Here is an 18,988-nt window from a genome sequence, read left to right on the forward strand (position 1 = left end):
CCTCTGCCTCTTCCCCACTCCTGCTCTGTCTCTCACAAAAGATAAATAAACATTAAAAAATTTTTTTTTTAAATGGTTGAACTTTAAAATACATTGTAATCTAGGGGCACTTGGGTGGCTCAGTCAGTTGAGTAACTCAGATCATGATATTGCAATTCACAAGTTCGAGCCCTGTATTGGGCTCTGTGTTAACAGCTCAGAGCCTGGAGCCTGCTTCAGATTCTGTTTCCCTCTCTCTCTGGCCCTTCCCCCCTCGTTCTCTCTCTCAATCTGTCTGTCTCTCTCTCAAAAATAAATAAACAAGGACACCTGGGTGGCTCAGTCAGTTAAGTGTCTGACTTTGGCACAGATCATGATCTCATGGTTCGTGGGTTTGAGCCCCACATCAGGCTCTGTGCTTACAGCTAGCTCAGAGCCTGGAGCCTCCTTTCAGATTCTGTTTCCAGCTCTCTCTGCCCTTCCCCTGCTTGTGTTCTCTCTGTCTCTAAAATAAATAAACAATAAAAAATAAATATTTAAAAAAATTTAAAAAATAAAAATAAAATACATTATAATGTTATCAGGACATATGAAATTTTACTTATCTTTTTAAAATTCTTTTGGAGAGAGCATGTGTGTGCATGCAAGTGGGGGAGGAGCAGAGGGAGAGAGAGAGAGAGAGGGAGAGAGAGAGAGAGAGAGAGAGAGAGAGAGAGAGACTGGTAAGCAGGCTCCACACCTAGCATGAAGTCCCACACCCACTGGGAGAAAATCTGAGACCTGAGAAGAAATCAAGAGTTGGATGCTCAACCGACTGAGCCACCCAGGTGCCCCAATATGAATTTTTTTTGAGGATACAGGAAGTTACAGATATTTTATTTATTCTGGAATGTGAATGTGAGGAGTTATTTTATAATCTAATTTATATCTCTAATAGAATATGGTTCGTGTCTCCTATCATTGATGAGGATTATACTATTTAGAGAAAAATAAAGTAAACGATTGGTCAAATCCAAACATATACATACCTACACATTTCAAGTTGTAAATTTTTTAGGCAGCAACCAGGAGCCTGTTTCCTATTGATTGTTTACAATTTTGTAATTTGGAGAGAGGACACACTATTAATTGGCCAATAGAATATGACCTGGTGTTTTACTGTGTTAGGCAAGCTTTCTAGGCTTCAGGTACCCATATCTGTAAAATGTTGCAAAGATTTTATCATTCATTGTTCATAAATACAGACTTATACTATGACATCTCATGATCTGAACCCAGCTACCTAGCATCTGATTAATGCTAAGAAAAGCACCACGTGACTGTAAGTTTGCACATGTTATTGAAGCATCTATAGTGTCTGGATTCCATAAGAAGGATGTGTATTTGAACCTGTTTTCCTAGCAGGGGTAAGGGCTTTTGAGCTATATTCCAGAAGAGGATGTTTAGGAGGGGGAAAGCCAGATTTCCAGCATATTCGTTCACGCAAGAGAGCTCTCTCAAGGGACTGAATCTGTCGTGACTGGGGTCATCTTTGACCAGCTGGACCAACTGAACCAGATAAGTAGCTGGCTGGCAATAAATCCTCCTGCCCACTCAGGACTGTTGTAGATTATTCATAGTGGAACTGAGAGGAGCCTGTACCTTCTGGTAGTTTCCTCTCAGTCCCTGGGAAACTCAGCAAAAAGTCTGCCTGCACAGATATGCCTTGGACTCGGCCTCTGGCAGTCCATCAGAGAACGAGACTTCTAAGGGCCCTGTTGTAAGAATTTCTGCTCAGATCACAGAGACTTATGCGCTGGAAACTGATACCGGAAGCACCCCAGCTGGTCTTAACTCCCTGATAGAACAGAAGACCAGAGGTGACTTTTTACATAACTGGGTCCCCATCCATTCTATTTTAAATTCCACCTGGATGCTACCCGTGTGGAACAGAGCACAGGCCTGTGAATACTGGCTCTCAGGCGGGTGGTGGAGAATGGTATTCTGGATGTCCTGCTGTCCTTCGGTGGCCCGAAAAGACAGTGAGAAAGTCAGACTTGGAGCAGTAGGGGTGATGCCAGGGGGGGACCCAAAACAAAGAGGAGATGAAAAACGATGTTGTCTTGCTTTATAAGTTTCCGCAAGTGTGAAAGTGAAGACTTTTTGTCTACTCATCCTCAAAATTAAGGTTGAAGGAGAGACATGGCTTATCTCTAGTGGCGATCTTTTTGGAAGGAGGGAATAAAAGTAAAACATTGTTGCTGTCCCAGGAGAGTGGTCGCTCTTGCCTGCAGGCACAGGGAAGCAGGTCACACAAAACTGAAACAATGTGAGGGGGAGGCTTTCTTTTCAAAAATTGTTTTTTGAATTTTGCAAAACAAAACAACTCAATCTGTGAATAATTACTGAGTTAGTTTAATATGTTATCAAGAAAATTATCCAGGGGTGCCTGGGTGGCTCAGTTGGTTAAGTGACCAGCTTCGGCTCAGGTCATGATCTCACGGTTCGTGGGTTCGAGCCCTGTGATGGGCTCTGTGCTGACAGCTCAGAGCCTGGAGTCTGCTTCAGATTCTGTGTCTCCCTCTCTCTCTGCCCCTCCCCTTCTCGCGCTGTCTCTCTCTGTCTCTCAAAAATAAAAAAATAAATTAAAAACATTAAAAAAAAGAAAACGACTCCAATAATCTGGCATTTACTTGTTTAGGGTGCTATTTGTAGGGTGCTCACTGGGCTGCCTGTCATGGAAAAAACAACCTTTCTGTTTTTCCCCTCTTTACTAAACTTGAGCAACCTTAAATTTTGAGGGAGAAAATTTAGAGGGAACAGTCCTTTAGAAACTTGCCCGTGTCTATGTTATTCTAACTGCTAGGCCAGATAATCACACTTGATTGTTAGGATGTAATAAATAATTGGCCAGTAAAAGACCACTTAAAAATCAGCCCGTACTGAAGTTGCTTTTGATTTTTTTTTAATATTTATTTATTTTTGAGAGACGGAGAGAGACAGAGCATGAGTGAGAGAAGGGCAGAGAGAGGGAAACACAGACTTCAAAGCAAGCTCTAGGCCCTGAGCTGTCAGCACAGAGCCTGACACGGGGCCCCCACAAACTGCAAGATTATGAGCCAAAGTCAAAAGCTTAACCCAATGAGCCACCCAGGCGTCCCTGAAGCTGCTTATGTAATCAAGGTTACTGTTCACATTCCACCGCTGGCCACTGTCCTCGGTGTGGGTGGGATGGACGTTCAAGTTTAAGTCTGCCTAACCAATTAACAGCGTTTGGAGTTTACCTGGGTCTCTGCTTCACACAGAAGTGAGTCACATTTTTTTTTAATTTAAGTTTTATTATTTATTTTGAAAGAGAGAGAGAGAGAGAGAGCAAGAGAGTGAGCATGACTAGTGGAGGGGCAGAGAGAGGGGGAGAGTATCCCAAGAAGGTTCTGTGCTGCAGTACAGAGTCCGACATGGGGCTCAGGCATGACCTGCGCTGAAATCAGGAGAATCAAGAGTAGATTATTTAACCAACTAAGCCACCCAGGTGCCCCTGTGGTAAATCACATTTAAACTTGACTTTAATGTTTTCACTTTCTTGATTGAAATCCTTCACAATTTCTTATTTGCTCCTTTTTTTTTTAAGTTTGTTTATGTTGAGAGAGACAGAGAGATTGTGAATGGAGGAGGGACAGAAAGAGAGAGAGAGAGAGAGAGAGAGAGAAATCCCAAGCAGGCTCTGCACTGTCAGCACAGAGCCCTCCTTGGGACTTGAACTCATGAAACTGTGAGATCATGACCTGAGCCTAAATCAAGAGTCAGATGTTTAATTGACTGAGCCACCCAGGAGCACCCTTTTTTATTCCTACTTAAGTTTTAAACACTTCAGTTTGACTTCTAAATTCTTCATTTGGGATTTGTCTATAGGAGTCATTTCTGATGAAATTCACTCAATTTCGATACATTCATTTTTCCTATACAGTCCAATTTCTTTCTTCTCTTTTCCATAAGCAGGGCCTGCATATTCCTATTTCAATTTTTTGAGAAACACTACCTCAATGCCTAGAATTTTCTTCTCTTTCCTTTTTCATGTACCCAAACCCACCTACCTATCCCTTGGGTTGTACCACTTCAGGAAGCCTTCTACAGCTGACTGTGCTGTCTTTCTTTGTCCTATATCATCTGAGGTACCTACCAGGAAATTTGTCATGTAATTACCTTTTGCTTTCTGATAGTTTTGTGTGCTTTAAGTGTAAGTCACCAGATAAATTGTAAATGTCTTCAAATCAAAGAGTATGAGTAATTCTTTTTGCAACCCTTTCCCCCATTGCCTGCAAGGCTGAGTGTGTATTAGACATTCAATAATGGTTGTGTGGTTGCTGTTTTAACAGACAAGGAATTTCTCATAACAGTGGAATCAATAAAGCATTAAGTTGAGAGCTGTCAGCATTGACATAATCTACTCGTTTACCACTTTCCAACTGGAAATTTGCCAAGACTTGTACCTAGGACATTGCATGAGTATGTGCCACGTGATTTGCTCAAGTTCCAAGGGGACCACCAGATGGCTATGTCTAGAGTATTCACAGCCTCAGTCTCTGCTCATGTTAAAATCGGTAAATAAACTGATACTCTTAAATCTTTCTGACAAATCTGTAGCTGGGCCATGTGCCGCTTCCAGGTAAGGTGGTTGAGCTGGGCTAATAACTCCGCCGCTTACTGGGGTTCCCTCCAGAGAACGCTTGTATTTGAGTAGGCAAGCGCTCCAAGCCCAGGAGATTTACGAGGGCTCAGAGACATAAACACAAACGGCATAATAGGTGTGAGGTGTGTTCCAAATGCGGCCCTCTCACCTTCTGTTAATGATTACGAAGGGAGGCATCAGTACAAAAACCGCCGACCTGAGGCTCTCAAGTTCGCAATCTGATGAAGTCTTCTGGTGCCAGACCAATTTTGGGGGCTGTCACATGGCTTAGTGCAGCAGCTTCCAAAATGGGCTGAAAACCACAATATTGATATACTGGGCCACATGCCAGAACAGAGCCTGAGTCCAGCCGACTGGGTAAGAGGTTCCAGTTGCTACTTCAGCACCAGCACATTGTCTGGAATCCCCAGGGCACACTCATGCAACCAGCACCAGACAAATACAGCGGAGCCACTTTTTAATGCTGTTTTGGGGAGAGAACTAATATTTGCCTTATAGGTTAACTGAGTTATGGCAGGTTTCGGCTGGAGGTTTTCCTTCAGGAACTGATTTGGCCCTCAGCGTGTCTTAATCTTATAGGAATTGCTGGCAGTCCAGGGCGGGTTCGGTGCTGGAATCTTACCCTTCCTCCCCCCCCCCCCCCCCCCCCCCCCGCCATTTGAAGACAGCAAGGCTGACAGAGCGAGGCTGATCCAATAGGTCCACCCAGTCCCGGGCCGAGAAGCTGGACCTGAGAGAAAAGGCCAGAATGAGGCAACAGGAAGTCAGAAAAGCTCATGCCACTGGAAGACTTCTGTGACTGTGACTAGAGAGGGTGAGACTATCTTGCTTTGGGGGCCCCTGCTGGTGATGGGCACCTGCTGATGGGCCACTCTCTCTCCACAGGGGAATAGGGAGCAGACTTCCTCATGATAGAAGGAGGAAATGAGAATACAGACATGTTAAAGGGAGTCTTCACTTCCTTAGGCAAAGAGAGCAAGTTCATCCGTTCTGCCACCTACTATGAAACGTAGTATTGTAAGTCTTCGGAACAGATGGGTCGGCAGATGAAGAGCCTTCACAGAAGCCAGAGGCAGGATACCTGTGACACAAATGCTGGGGACTGTATTCTGAGGAAGGACAAGTTCTGCAGTGACACAGCAGTTGGAGGGGGGGTAGTATAGGGCATGTCAGTGACCACTGTAACGCTATCCACGTGTGCACTTGGAAGCCGTGGCAAGGCAACCCTGGCGTCTCCTTATCAATCACTCTGGACTGTACAGATTAAACCAAAAGGTGCAGAGGGATGATTTCACACACAGAAAATCAGAGTCCCTGAACAATGTCCTTCTCCACTTTTTAAACCTTCATTTGTTTAAACACATTATTTGTGTTTTTTTTCTGCTTGTGGTTTCCCTTGGTAACATTAGAATGAACTCCTGATCCGTCACACACTGTCATCTCAGGCAAGCGGCCCAGAAGCACGTTGGGTGGCCTCGTCAATAAAAGGTTAGAAAGGTGGTTGAGGCTGGACCACAAAATAAATAATCGAGGCAGCTTGAGATTGGTAGGCTAAATTTGAGAAATATATTGTCATGTGGATGTACAGAGATACTCACAAAAGTGCCGAAGAAATATTTTATTTATTGAATATGCACAATTATTTGTTGACAGATTGCATAAATTGTCAGGCTAGACTAGACATGTGATGACTGCCTGTGATGGCTTATAAAGAAAGACATATGCTTCATGAACCAGGATAATTTAAGCCAACTGATAACACCTATGATGAGGGTTATTTTTGTTGATTGCTTGCTTTAAGGTGTGTTGTGACTTAGAATTCAAACTGGAACAAAAGAAAGGCCTTGAAGATCATAAATATATTTCACAGCTGGGGAAGTCAGAAGAATCACTTAAAAAGATTAAGGTCATGCAACATTCGTTTCTCTTCCTGGCTTAGTTTTATGCAGTAGCCCTCAGCAAGTCTTAAAATCTTTCTGTGTCTCCTTTCCTAATATTTAAATTGTCCAGCTCAGTAATCTAATCAAAAGGGGACAGCAGTGAATCAACGGAATTTTGCAGAATGACTTAAATAAAATGGTCCTCCCACTGAAATTCTCACAAAGCCACAGGCTTTTCAGAAATCATATAGATGAGGTATTTAAAGAGCTAAGTCTTGTAATGAAAAACCATATTGTCCTACTTCCACACTGACCATTTACCCCTCTCCAGAGGTAACAACTTTCAGCTGAATTCTTCTGGTATTCTGCACCAATTTGCTGAATACCACACTTATACTGTTACTTCTGATTTTTAAAACTTTAGCATTATCTTCCCCTTTCTGCTGCGGAAGTAGAGGATCTGCTCTGTTCCCCCCTCTCACTCGCCCCCTGCACATGTGTACTTTGATATCCTTCATGTCTCCAGTATGGATGTCTCAGAATTGTGGTTAGATCAGCTGTCAGTCCTTATTTTCTTCTGACACATCATGTTATTCATAAGCTATATGATATGCTGTGATTCTTTTCCTTTTCCTCACTTGTGTGTTTTCCCTATTTGTCTGGTTGCTATGTGCTTATCACAAGTCCAATGTCAGTCCTTGCAGTTCCCAAATCTCCTCATGGGCATCACAAGTTCTTTTAACATCGTCTTTGTATGACTCAGTGTTCTCCAGTGTTCCCTTATCTATTCCAGTATGGAATATTGGAACATCTGTTGCCCTTGCCATCTGAGATCCGCTTCACCATCATCCCACTGGTCACATTTTTGTTGGGTCTGTAGAAGGAATGCAAAGTCTGCTACATTGCCATGTCCGACTTCTAGAAGTTGCCTGCCTTCCTTGGCTCTGTTTGCCTTCCTCACATTCTGGTTCCTCACATTCCTCACAACCACACTCTGGTGGCCTTCCTGCTTCCTTCTTAGAAGGACTCTAGTGATTACATTGGGACTGCTTGGATAATCCAGGAAAATCTTCCCCTCTCAAGATTCTTCACTGAGTCACATCTGCAAAATCTCTTTTTCTATGAAGGGCAACATACTCATAGGTTCTGGAGATTAGGACATTGTAGTAGGTTGAGTGGTGGCCCTCCAAAGATATGTCCACAACCGAATACCCAGAACCTGTGATCAGGATCTGATTTTGATTTTTCTAAAGTATTTTTCTTTACAGAAGTCATCAAATTAAGACTCTTAAATGAAATCATTCTGGATTATCTGAGTGGGCCCCAAACCCAATGCCAAGAGTCCTTATGAGAGAGAGAACAGGAGAAGACACAGATTCAGAGAAGGAGAAGAAGGTCACGTGAAGGTTGAGACAGACAATGGAGTAAAGACACAAGGAATGTTGGGAGCCACCGGAAGCTGGGAGAGGCAGGAAGCGTTCTTCCTCAGATCTTCCATTGGTGCAGCCCCGTGACATCTTCTTTTGGATTTCTGGCCTCCAGAACTGTGAGAGGGTGCATTTCTGTTGTTGTAAGCCACCCCGTTTGTGGTACTTTGTTATGACGGCTATGGAAAACCAGACAGATGTGCACATATTTGGGGGATGACTATTGTGTTTAACATAGCACATTAATGATATATTTTTTTTGCAATTTTCTTCTCCCTGCTTCTTCCAATTCACTTTATACTGTTTGCTTTGTGTCTATCTGTCCTTCTAGAAGTTGCTTCAGATGTCTGGTATTTCTTGCTTGTTGTTCATCGTTATTCATGAAGTACTTAAAAATCAATTAAGAGCTCTGAGCATATGGATCAGACTTACTGATTTCAGTTTTACTTTAGGGTGGTCTCAATGGGTTATTTTACTGGTGAATCTTCCAAAACAATATATTTATGTCTTGTCTCTTAGGCTAGTCACATTTCCCAGAGAAGAATATTCCATCTCCTGTTTTGATGATACTGACAAAATGTTCTTCAATCTAGTGGGGGAGAGGGCTTGAGAGGCTTGACAATCGCCGTCTAAATCAAGTTTCTGGTTTTTGTTTTGTTTTTGTTTCAGCGTAGCTGGCCTTGTACTGAAAACCCAGTACAGTCCTCACACTGAACTAGCTTGATAACTTCAAGAGTTAAGTTTCTACCCTGGAAAACTTGAATCAGAATGAAAGACAACTTTTCTTGCTGGGAAATGTGAGAAATGCAATTAGCAAGTGAGTTACAGTGGTTAGGTTTATTCCAAAAACAAGAAAACTCATGATTCTGAAGACCCAGCTAAAAGAAAGGATTAGTCCTTTTCCAAAGGCAGTTACAAAAGTAGCACTAATCAGATTAGTTAGTACAAAATGACATTCTCCTTTTGTGTCTACAATTATCCTCTCTCTGATTAAGAGCATCTTTGTATTCCGCCAGCAATGTATTAACTTAATGGCCATGAAAACAAACACGCAGCTGGATAATTGAAAATTTCAGTTTTCAGCTGGAGACTGTGACCTTTTGTTGTTTGTGGCACATCCTCCACGAGGCACATACCCACTCTGGTTAAACTGCAGGCTGTGCGTGCTGACTGATAATCATGGCACCAAAGGGCATCTGCCACCATTTCTTAAGGTTTCTGAACCGCCTCTTTCTTTCTTCTCTGAATTCCTCTTGCTCTCATCTCCTCACTTTCTTATTCTTATGTTCTGTCACCTCCTCTCTTTCTTCTTCTTTTTTTTTTTTTTGCTCATAACCTGATGGACAAACCAGGCTGGCTTACCTCCCCACCTGGTGTTCTAGATCTAACACAAAACAAAAGAAGTGAACAAAAAAGCTGGTATTTCTGGAATCATAAGAATCAGCAGTGTAAGTGTTGGAATCCCATTCCCCAAGAAAACTTAGGCCAGGGGTCAACTGCTAGTTTTGCACAGGAACAAACATGGAGAGATAGGACACCCTCTATTTAGGTAAATGTTATGCTTTTTATTTGCATGAAAAGAAACAGAAGCATAGAAGTTTTCATAGTTTGCCTTCAAACCCTGAATCTACCTTACTTATCTGGAGACAATCCAGAGACAATCGGCATATCTAGTCAACATTTAAAAATCCTTTAAAACATAGAATTTCACCACAAGAATGCTCAACCTTCCTGATTTTTCAGGGACCACTCATGTCTTAGAAGCTTGATGAACACATGCCGTCATATAAATTATCTGTAATAGATCGTGTGGAGGCTCTAGAAGGAATAGAATCATTGTTATGCACTTGATTGAATAACTCCTTTTCTTTCTGAAAAAAAATGCACGTGCACGGAGCCATGAGAATGGGTAAACTATTTAGAACACTCGGTCCACCAGCACCCCTGAATTGATCCTGGCCATCCTGGAGCCATTGGCCTAGCAGCAAGATTGTACTTATATTCAAATCCTCTAAGCAGTAAAGGACAGATACCCATATTTATTTTATTTCCATCAACAGTTAAGCAGATGACTGGTTGTTTTCACTTTAACAGTGTTTTACATCCTTGGCAACCCTCTGGAGTGGCCTGCTTTTACATGCAGGGGGCTGCTGCTTAGAAAGTTGTCGCTCTGGGCAGTGGTGGAAACCAGCAACTAGCGGGGACAACAAATAGTGTTTATTAGGTCTTCTGACTGAGCTGAATTGATAAAATGTGAAACGATAGGTAATGGGGGTAACTCAGTCAAGTCGCCTCTCTAGGTGAAAAATTTAGATTCCTGTAGCTATTCCGATAAGGCATTATATTCCAAGTCCATTGCCCAACTGTAAGTGACTTTAAAGTTCAGCCTGTAGAGGTGAACGTGGCACCCCATGGCGCTTGGTCATCATGGCTCATTGGAAACCAATGCTCCTCTGCTTCTCAAGGTTCCCCTTTCTCCCGGAGGGATCCTCTTGGCAACAGGACTCCCTTCATAATTATCCTACATCCTCTTATTTACTCAGTGCATTGAATTTGCCAGCTGTTTGGAGAAAAATGATGTGATTAATTTCACTCACACTGCAAAAGTCTAAAAGCTCCAACTTTCCAGAGCATATTAGCATCTTAAAAGACCCTGGAGGTTAACGTGAGTGATTTCACTAATTGAATGATTTCAAACAGAAGAACCTAGTAAAATAAAGAATTGTAGACACAGTAGGGGAGCCATCTGGTAACAAAGCAAGGAGGCCTTCTTTTTGCTCTTAATCCCAGACCTAGGTTTGTGCTAAAGGAAGAGTATCTTTCTCAAGCCTCGCAGTCCTATGTACACATCCCAGATTCATATTTAGATGGCATATATTACACCACTTGCAAAATTAATTTGCTAGTGAACAGATCTGCTATCTTGTTTTAGGAAAAAAATATGCAGGGAAATCTTTTAGTTAACTCACTGTTGGAAAATAATGACAGAATCAGGGAGTGTAAAAGATGCAAGTACCCATTTGAAATGCCCCAGAAACAGATGTCTCCCTACCTAGGCTTTTGAGTGAAAATGTGATCCCTCTACCCATAGCATTTTCAGTTCTGTAATTAAATTCAGTTGCATTGTTAATGTACTGTTGACATTAACTTGTATCTCATATACACAAGACTGGGAATACACACATGTTAACTCAAAACAGCTGTTTGCAAAATTGCTACAATATGGTCAATACTTCTTTTAACCATTATGTCCCTTCATTTAAACGTGATTTGCATCTGTAAGCACTTATTATATATAAAATTATAGGAAGATTTATGACATAAAAATGATGACTTTTGATGCTACATGACTATTGCATTTGACAATAGTACGGTAGAAAAAGAAAGTTAATAGAATGTTCCTACAGATCAGAAGTCATGCCCCATTGGCATGCATGCCTGGAGGGCTGGGCCTGTGTGGACATCTGGCCACACACCCTAGGATCTGGTTAGCGGATAGCTCTTGGCCATCACTACCAGTTCTCTCCTGTCTTTTCTGTTCTTGCAGATGGCAGAACCTTCGGGATAAATTACGTGATGCTCCCTGCTTCTTTCAAAAGCCCCATTTCTGAACTGAATTCCACAAGGAACATGTCTTCATTTGTCCTCTTTTAAAGATTCAGCATCCTTGTGAGGGCTTGGGGTACAAGGCCTATTGATTCATTTAACCTGGGCATCCTGTCATGATACGACTCCCTTTCCAGTTCTGCTAGGGGCAGGGCAGAGAGCACCGGCCACTGCTGGGCTGAGCACTGAGTGGGGTGCCGTGAAGAGGAAGTCTGGGGCATCTCAGATCTGTGTGGACTGCAGTCTTCTGTCCTCGCTCTGGTGTCGGTGGCTCCCCCAGCACAAGGAAGCCTTCCTACAATCCAGATGAGGCTCCCACCTCCTTTCTGGGTCCCACCTCAGTCCTTCTCCTCAGGGCACAAAGGAAATAAACAAACAATTGGCACTTGCTACAGAGGGTTTGCAGAAGTGATAATGTGATTTTCTAATGCAATGCTTTCTCAAAACCTCTTAGACAAGTTCCATTTTGAGCCCAATTTCTATCTCCAGAAAATGTTAAAATTTGTTAGTGCATTTATTTTTTCGTTCTGTAAAAATTCACTGAGTGTCTTTTCTTCTGCTAGGCAATATATTTCCAAACTGAGAATTCACAGATTAAAATACTGAGTGAAAGAAGCCAGCCACAAAAGACTACATATTGTGTAATCCTATTTATATAAGATGATCAGGATAAGCAAATCTATAGAAACACAAAGCAGATCAGCAGTTGCCTAATATAGGAGTGGAGGAGGGGAAGTGTAGAAAGTGATTGCTTTATTTCTCTTTGGGAGGACAAAAATGTTTGAGAATTAGATTATGGTGATGATTGCAAACCTGTGTATATTTACTGAAAACCATTCAACTGTATAGACTTTAAATGAGTGAATTTTAGGGTATGTAAGTTGTATCTCAATAAAAGAGTTAAAAAATAATAAATAAACACAAACAAACAAACAAAACATTTCCTTCCTCCTAGGGTTGACATTCCAGGGGCTTCAAAATATGAAACAAATAAAACAAAAAGGCTGGCATGGAGGTAGGTAGAGTGGCCAAGGGAACACAGAGAAAGGACACTTTGGTGTCTGGGGAATCAGAGAAAAATTCCTAGAGGAGATGACATCTAGACTGAGAAGGGGCAGACAGAGAAAGGAGACAGGGAGAAAAGTATTTGCGGAGCTCCGACTCTCTGTTAAACACCGTATGATAGGAAGATGAGTTAGGACTCAATCGTAGGCCTTGAGAGGCTAAGGCTAGTGGGATGGAAAGAAAGAGGTGATTATAGATGGGCACAGAGACTGTGGAAATAACAAAAAGGGGAAACAAATCCAGTCAAGCAGGTGAAGGTTGAGTAAAAATTCAGACTTGGGGGAAGGCAGTGATGGTTTAACCTGATGAGCTATGGATCTGCCATCTTGCCAAGGGTCTCCCACCCAGTGGTGATTCCGTCACAGCTTACAGGGTTCTGTTACCAGTAATGCCTTCTTAGTCTTCACTCAAGTCTGTACTGGCCAAGGGGAAAGCCCTGTGAGATCAGAGCCACCCAAGAAAGCCCTAAGGCAGGGAGGTGGACAAAGAGGCCAAGTGCATGGCAGGCATCCCTACCAAGAGTAAATTCCACAAGAAAGCTCTACTGACCCGTTTGTTTTCAGCAGGGCAGAGCTGCCCAGTCCTTTCTGTGCATTTTTCTTATAGATTTAGTAGCTGGGACCCTCATGCCTCTGCAGTTGAAGCTTTCCTAGCATCTTCCCATTCTGATGGTTTCTAGCAGGTTGGTCACTTGTCACCTCCTAAGAGAGGCATCTACCAGACACCTCTTCTAGCTCCTTCCTCCCGTCTCTGGTTGGCAGAGGCCTCTAACCACATTCCCCACATGTCCAGGCGAGTACTTGGTTAAGGCATCCAGAGATAGAGAACCTGTTATTCTAAAGGTTTTACAAGGTATTATAAATTTAAAGATAAGAGGTATGTTTTAAAGAAATGATTGCAATGAGTCTAACAATTATTTAGTTCTTCCTTATTATTTATTACATTTTGTGTATGGGTGCACAAACACATATTTAGACACATACGTGTGTATGTATGTTTATTCATTGTGAGTTTTGTTTAAAGTAATCCAGGATTCCTGTTTCTGAGTCCCTTATTGATACACACACTGCCCAGACACAAATAAAGGAAGGCTTGGTTTGGGCCCCACAGATTTGGCTTTCATGTCTGCAGAGGCAACATGACAAGTTAGCGAGGGAAAGGCATTTAGTTTCACTGCATTTGATAACAGTTTACTGAAGATAATGCCCAGGGAGGCTTCCATCAGAAGAGAAATTGACTTCCAGAAAGTCAGTACTTCAAAGACTTACGATGACCCCAGGAAACAGAAAAATACCACTTAGGCCAATCGCCCGCTTGAGACGCCCATTCTTCTGGGAAATAGGAACCTGAGATGCAGTGTCCCAGCAGCCTCATCTTAGAGTCCATAAATTATTCATGGAAAATATCAATTTATTTATAGGATGGGTGGCCAAGAGAGAGTCCCAGATGTTTACCAATAACATGGTCCTGGACTCCATCCTATTGAAATGATTCCTGTTCTTGGCAGGAATAACTTGTGCTAAGGGTTGTATCCACACCCTTTTATAAACATGCCATTGATCTGCATAGCTAACATGAGCATTGAAATGGGGACTCTTTAGAAACAAGTATGAACAGACACTAAGTTTTCCCCAGGGGGTGTGCACATGTGGTAGAAACCAATGTGTCCAAATCCATGCCATTTGATGACTATACTTGTTTTAGTCCTACAAAGGCATTGTTTCAATCCCCCCCCCCCGCCCAGTACTGTTCCTAAAATCAGCTCAAATTTTATCTTATCAGTAGAAGAAGTAGCTACAGATAATTTCATGCCCTGACAATGACATAGGCACTGATTTTTAGTAAAAGGCTTATAAAACTTTTTATGATACCGTAAAACTGGAGAGCTCATGCCCATTAAAACATAAGCTTCATGTTACATGTAATTAAAGCGAGGAGGAAAACAAAAAAGCTGTAAGTTTAAAAGTGTGTCTTGTATTATATATGAAATGCACACGGAAAATAGTATATAAGTTGCACCTCAAAGACAAAGGTAAAGACAAGCAGGAAATGTCATGGAGGGTGAACAATGAATTGCTCTTTCAAGTTCTCCAGGGGATACAGGATATTGAAGGTTAGAAGTCATTTTCTATTTTTCCAGACTGTAAATAAAAAGCCATCATTAAAGTCACATTCAGCTGCTATTTCTGTCCACTGAAGTTTGAAAATTGTCATCTATTTTTTGCGTAGGAATGAGGACTTGTGTATTAGGAAGAGGTTTAAAGAGCTAGGCAAGGTCTGTCAAAGGCAGCTGGAGAAAGGGCTGGGAGCCCTTCTTTATCTGTCCTGGAACCCAGAGGGGAGGAGGGCCTAGGCTGGGCTGCTCCTTTCCACCTGTGTGGATTGCGATGTGCCCACGGGATTGTGTGGATTGTGATGTGCCCATGGGATTCTCTGAAGCCACGTTTGCTCCCATTGGGCATTTTGTACCATCCTCTTAACTAAATGTATTCACTGCAGATGGACGTCAAGAATTCTGAATCCCAGCTATTAATGTAAGATCTCCTGGAGACCAAGCAACCTCTTATTTCTAAGTGGGTGTACCATTGGTTAGATGTTACAATATATGCCCTTTGTACTTTAATGCTCTTAACTTTTTTCTCGTATTCAAATTTATGATTTATTTTCAAAAGCATACAAATTATAGGCCAAATAAAAACTCAAATCAGAGAGTGCAAAGAATATTAAAATGTTGGTCTTGATGCCATATACTGAGATTCAAATCAATACAGTTTGAACAGATTTTATTATAAGGAAAAAAGTGGAAATGCAATTGAACAAAATATATAAATAAGTCATATACCGTCATCATGACATCATTTAGCCCACCATTAAAAGCTGTATCAAATTGATGTATTTTACCAGCCAACCGTAAAATAAGGAAATTTTTCACTAAGTAGTTGAAAATCAATTGAACACATTATAATATATGTGAGGCCATGCTATGTCTGAATTCTGATGTACAAATAATCAATGATAATTTCTTTGCTTTTTAAAAATATCAAAGCATTTAAATAAATTTTATAAGAATTACCTTTTCCTGTAATAAAAATAACAATGTGTTGCTTTCTTGAGAAAAATGTCTTGGTTAGATATATAACTTGTCTCTATAACCGGCCCCTCAGCATAAATCACATTCAAAACCTAATCTACCTAGATATGAGGACCTTGTAGGAATATACATAACATCCCTTTTATGGTGCTTTCTCTAAAAGCAACTGTTTAATTTTGTTCTTCCTATTAGTTGGGTTTAAGTAATTATCTTCATTTACATTGCAGGTATACTTACAAGTTGTAAATATCCTTGAGAAGTTTAAGCATAAGTGTTTTGATTGTGTATTATGTGTGTGTTAAAACATAGGGATCCGATATTTAATAGAGCCATAAAACAAATTTTTTATATTTCAGCGACCATAAAGAAAACAAATGGAGCCCCATTTTAGGAGGATTGCATGGTCTATATCAGTTAGAAAAAATGAGCTCAACAGCCCCCTACACCCGGTGACTGAATCATAAAAGAAATATGGAAGTTGATAATAGTAGTTACTACAGCAATAAAAGCATGATACAAGGTTCCTTGACAGTTTGAAACTTTGAAAGCCTTGCCAAATTGAAAGCCCTGGCATTTTCTGCTGTTTTTAGTAGGTCTTTGGGTTTTCTGACAACTTCTGATTCATCCCCTTAAGTCAAAGTGATCTATCAAAATGCCTTAGTTTCCAGCAGCAATTAAAATCAATTGAACTTAAAACACATATAGTGAGGCTAATCATGAGAGACTCTGGAATACTGAAAACAGGGCTGAAGAGGGAGGGGGAAGGAAAAGGGGGGCGATGGTCATGGAGAGGGGCACTTGTGGGGAAGAGCACTGGGTGTTATATGGAAACCAACTTGGTAATAAGCTATTTAATTAATTTAAAAAATTAATTAATTAAGGAACCCCCAAACCCCCACATATTAAAAAAAAGACTACTATAGTATTTGCAGAGAAAGGATTCTTTGAGTCAAAATGGTCAGAATCTGCTGTCGTATCATTTTGCAATTGGATATATAGTTTTTGGAGTTATCAGCTCACATGAACTTAATCAAGTTTATGTTTGTTCATTTTAAATACAATAATCCTAGCCACTAATTTTGATGACATTTTTTGTTTTGCAAGTTGAAAAATTCACAGGGAAAAATTTTAGATACTGATGATTCTTTAAGTCTTGGCTCAACTTAAGGAGCCCATAAGATGATACAAGATCCTAACCTTGACCGTCTCTCTAGTCTCTTAACCCTCCTACTGTATTAAACCCCCATCTCCCGAGCATGCCAAAACATTACTGCTTTGAAATAACTCTTTGTGGGTTACACGTTTTTTTGATCAGTTTCTGTTTTCCTTCTTGGAATCCTTCAGTGAAATGGAACTGAAAGAAGAAACTTCAAATGCACAACAGCATGATGTTTTCCTCATAAACACTACCAGAACTATTTCCATGTCAAAAATCAGTGATTTATTCCAACACTTTGAGTGGAAATTATTGTTTTGTAGAAATGACTGCTACACACAGAGGTAACTAATGGGAGGAAGATCAGATGACCCAAGTGTAAGCCCAACTGGCAGGCAATGGTGAACCCTTCTTTTTCATATGTACCCACAGGATCCTGTTAGCCTAACTGGATGGCTTGCAAATAGCTCACTGTGCTTTTAAATGTGTGCATGCACACACACACACACACACACACACACACACACACACAATGTCAACAGTGATACTTGGAAACATGCAGTTATTCTTGACTTTTAATATTATAAATGTTTTCTTCAGTTTAGATTGGATGCTAATCAATTCTTATAAAAAATAATACATTTCCTTAAACTTTTACATCTAAATATTTGTTGAGATACCTATTCTTAATTTTCATCATTCAGATTATGACCTTGCTAAGCACATACAATACACATGCACACACATACACACACCTATTTCCCCAAGGTAAAATAAAATGCTTTTTAAATTAAGGAGTAACGAAAATGAGCCTAGCATTTCAGTGCCTTATCTTAAAAGCCTATGCACCATGTTCAAAAGTTTCGGTTATTATGCAGCAGAGTGTTCATCTGATCAAAATTCAGAGGATATCAGGATTGGAAGGAACTAGACAGTTATCCTATTGAACCACATTCAAAAAGTTGAATGTATCATAGCATCTTTGCCAAGTAATCATTGTATGGTTGTATACCTCCAGTAAAAATGAAAATAAAAGATACTCTTTGAACACAGTCTATTACGAGTAAGACATTTATTAATAGTATTATTACACATATTTCTAAAGTCTATTATTATTTCAATGGTGAAGAGGAAAATGCCAGACTAACCTCAGTCAGATGGTTTTTATAGTTAGGTTGACAGTAATTTACAAGAAACATCCACTGACTATAAACCTATTATAGAGTATGTAGTACATTAAAACATGATGGCTAGGCTGCATGAATTGGCAATATTTTGTGTCACTAAAAACATAATCAAAAACCTAAATATAGTGTTTGCATATGGTTGCAGATTCTAGAAAAATCTTTCATTTAAAAACTTTTCATGTTTTATTTTATATTTGAGAGAGAGTGGGACAGAGACAGAGAGCAAGAAGGGGAGGAATAGAGAGGGAGACAGAATCTGAAGCAGGCTCCGGGCTCTGAGCTGTTAGCACAGACCCTGATGCGGGGCTCAAACCCACCAACCATGATATGACCGGAGCAGAAGCCGGACGCTTGACCGACTGAGCCACCCAGGTGCCCCAAATTTAAAGGTTAATTCTGTACCACTTAAAAAAATCTATCATCTGTCAGAGGCAGATATATATTGTTTATATCACGTGATTAATTGTGCTTAAATATAATTTAAGACAGTTAAATATAAATTCATGTTTACTTCCATATAAAAATATATATAAAAATAGAGTATTTAAAGAGGTGGATATTTATACCAAGGAACTGATCAATCAAAATAGTCTTTTTTTTTTTTTTTGGTATGGTAATGAAATTGAGGTATTTGTATGTTTGCTAATTTCAGACACATATTGAATAACCCTCCCAGCTTTTTTTTCCCCAAAAGAAAAATAATCCTTTAAAAAACAATTGTAACTGTGGGATACAATTGTGGGATAGCTCACAACAAAACACTTGTAAAATAAAGAAATTCACTATTTTGAAATTAAAATATAGAAGAGAAAGTTCTCAATCCTAGAATTACAAATGTTTTATATATGTATGCCTCAGTTTTAATAAAAAATAATTTTATGCCTACTCTCAATTTGGATTAGATAAATCAAAATATAGTTACTAGTAA

General features: G+C 40.4%; 1 protein-coding gene across 1 annotated transcript in view; it reads right to left on the reverse strand.

Moving 5' to 3' along the window:
• Positions 1-5,629: 5,629 nt before the first annotated feature.
• Positions 5,630-18,988, reverse strand: part of CPED1 (cadherin like and PC-esterase domain containing 1) — a 275,534-nt gene continuing 262,175 nt past the window's right edge. Inside the window, exon 22 of the mRNA XM_029918194.1 lies at positions 5,630-5,902. Within this exon, the coding sequence (XP_029774054.1) occupies positions 5,630-5,902 (273 nt within the window). The remainder of the gene's footprint in view (positions 5,903-18,988) is intronic.

This window comes from Suricata suricatta, chromosome 2, assembly GCF_006229205.1.
Source record: "Suricata suricatta isolate VVHF042 chromosome 2, meerkat_22Aug2017_6uvM2_HiC, whole genome shotgun sequence".
Taxonomy (NCBI): Eukaryota; Metazoa; Chordata; class Mammalia; order Carnivora; family Herpestidae; genus Suricata; species Suricata suricatta.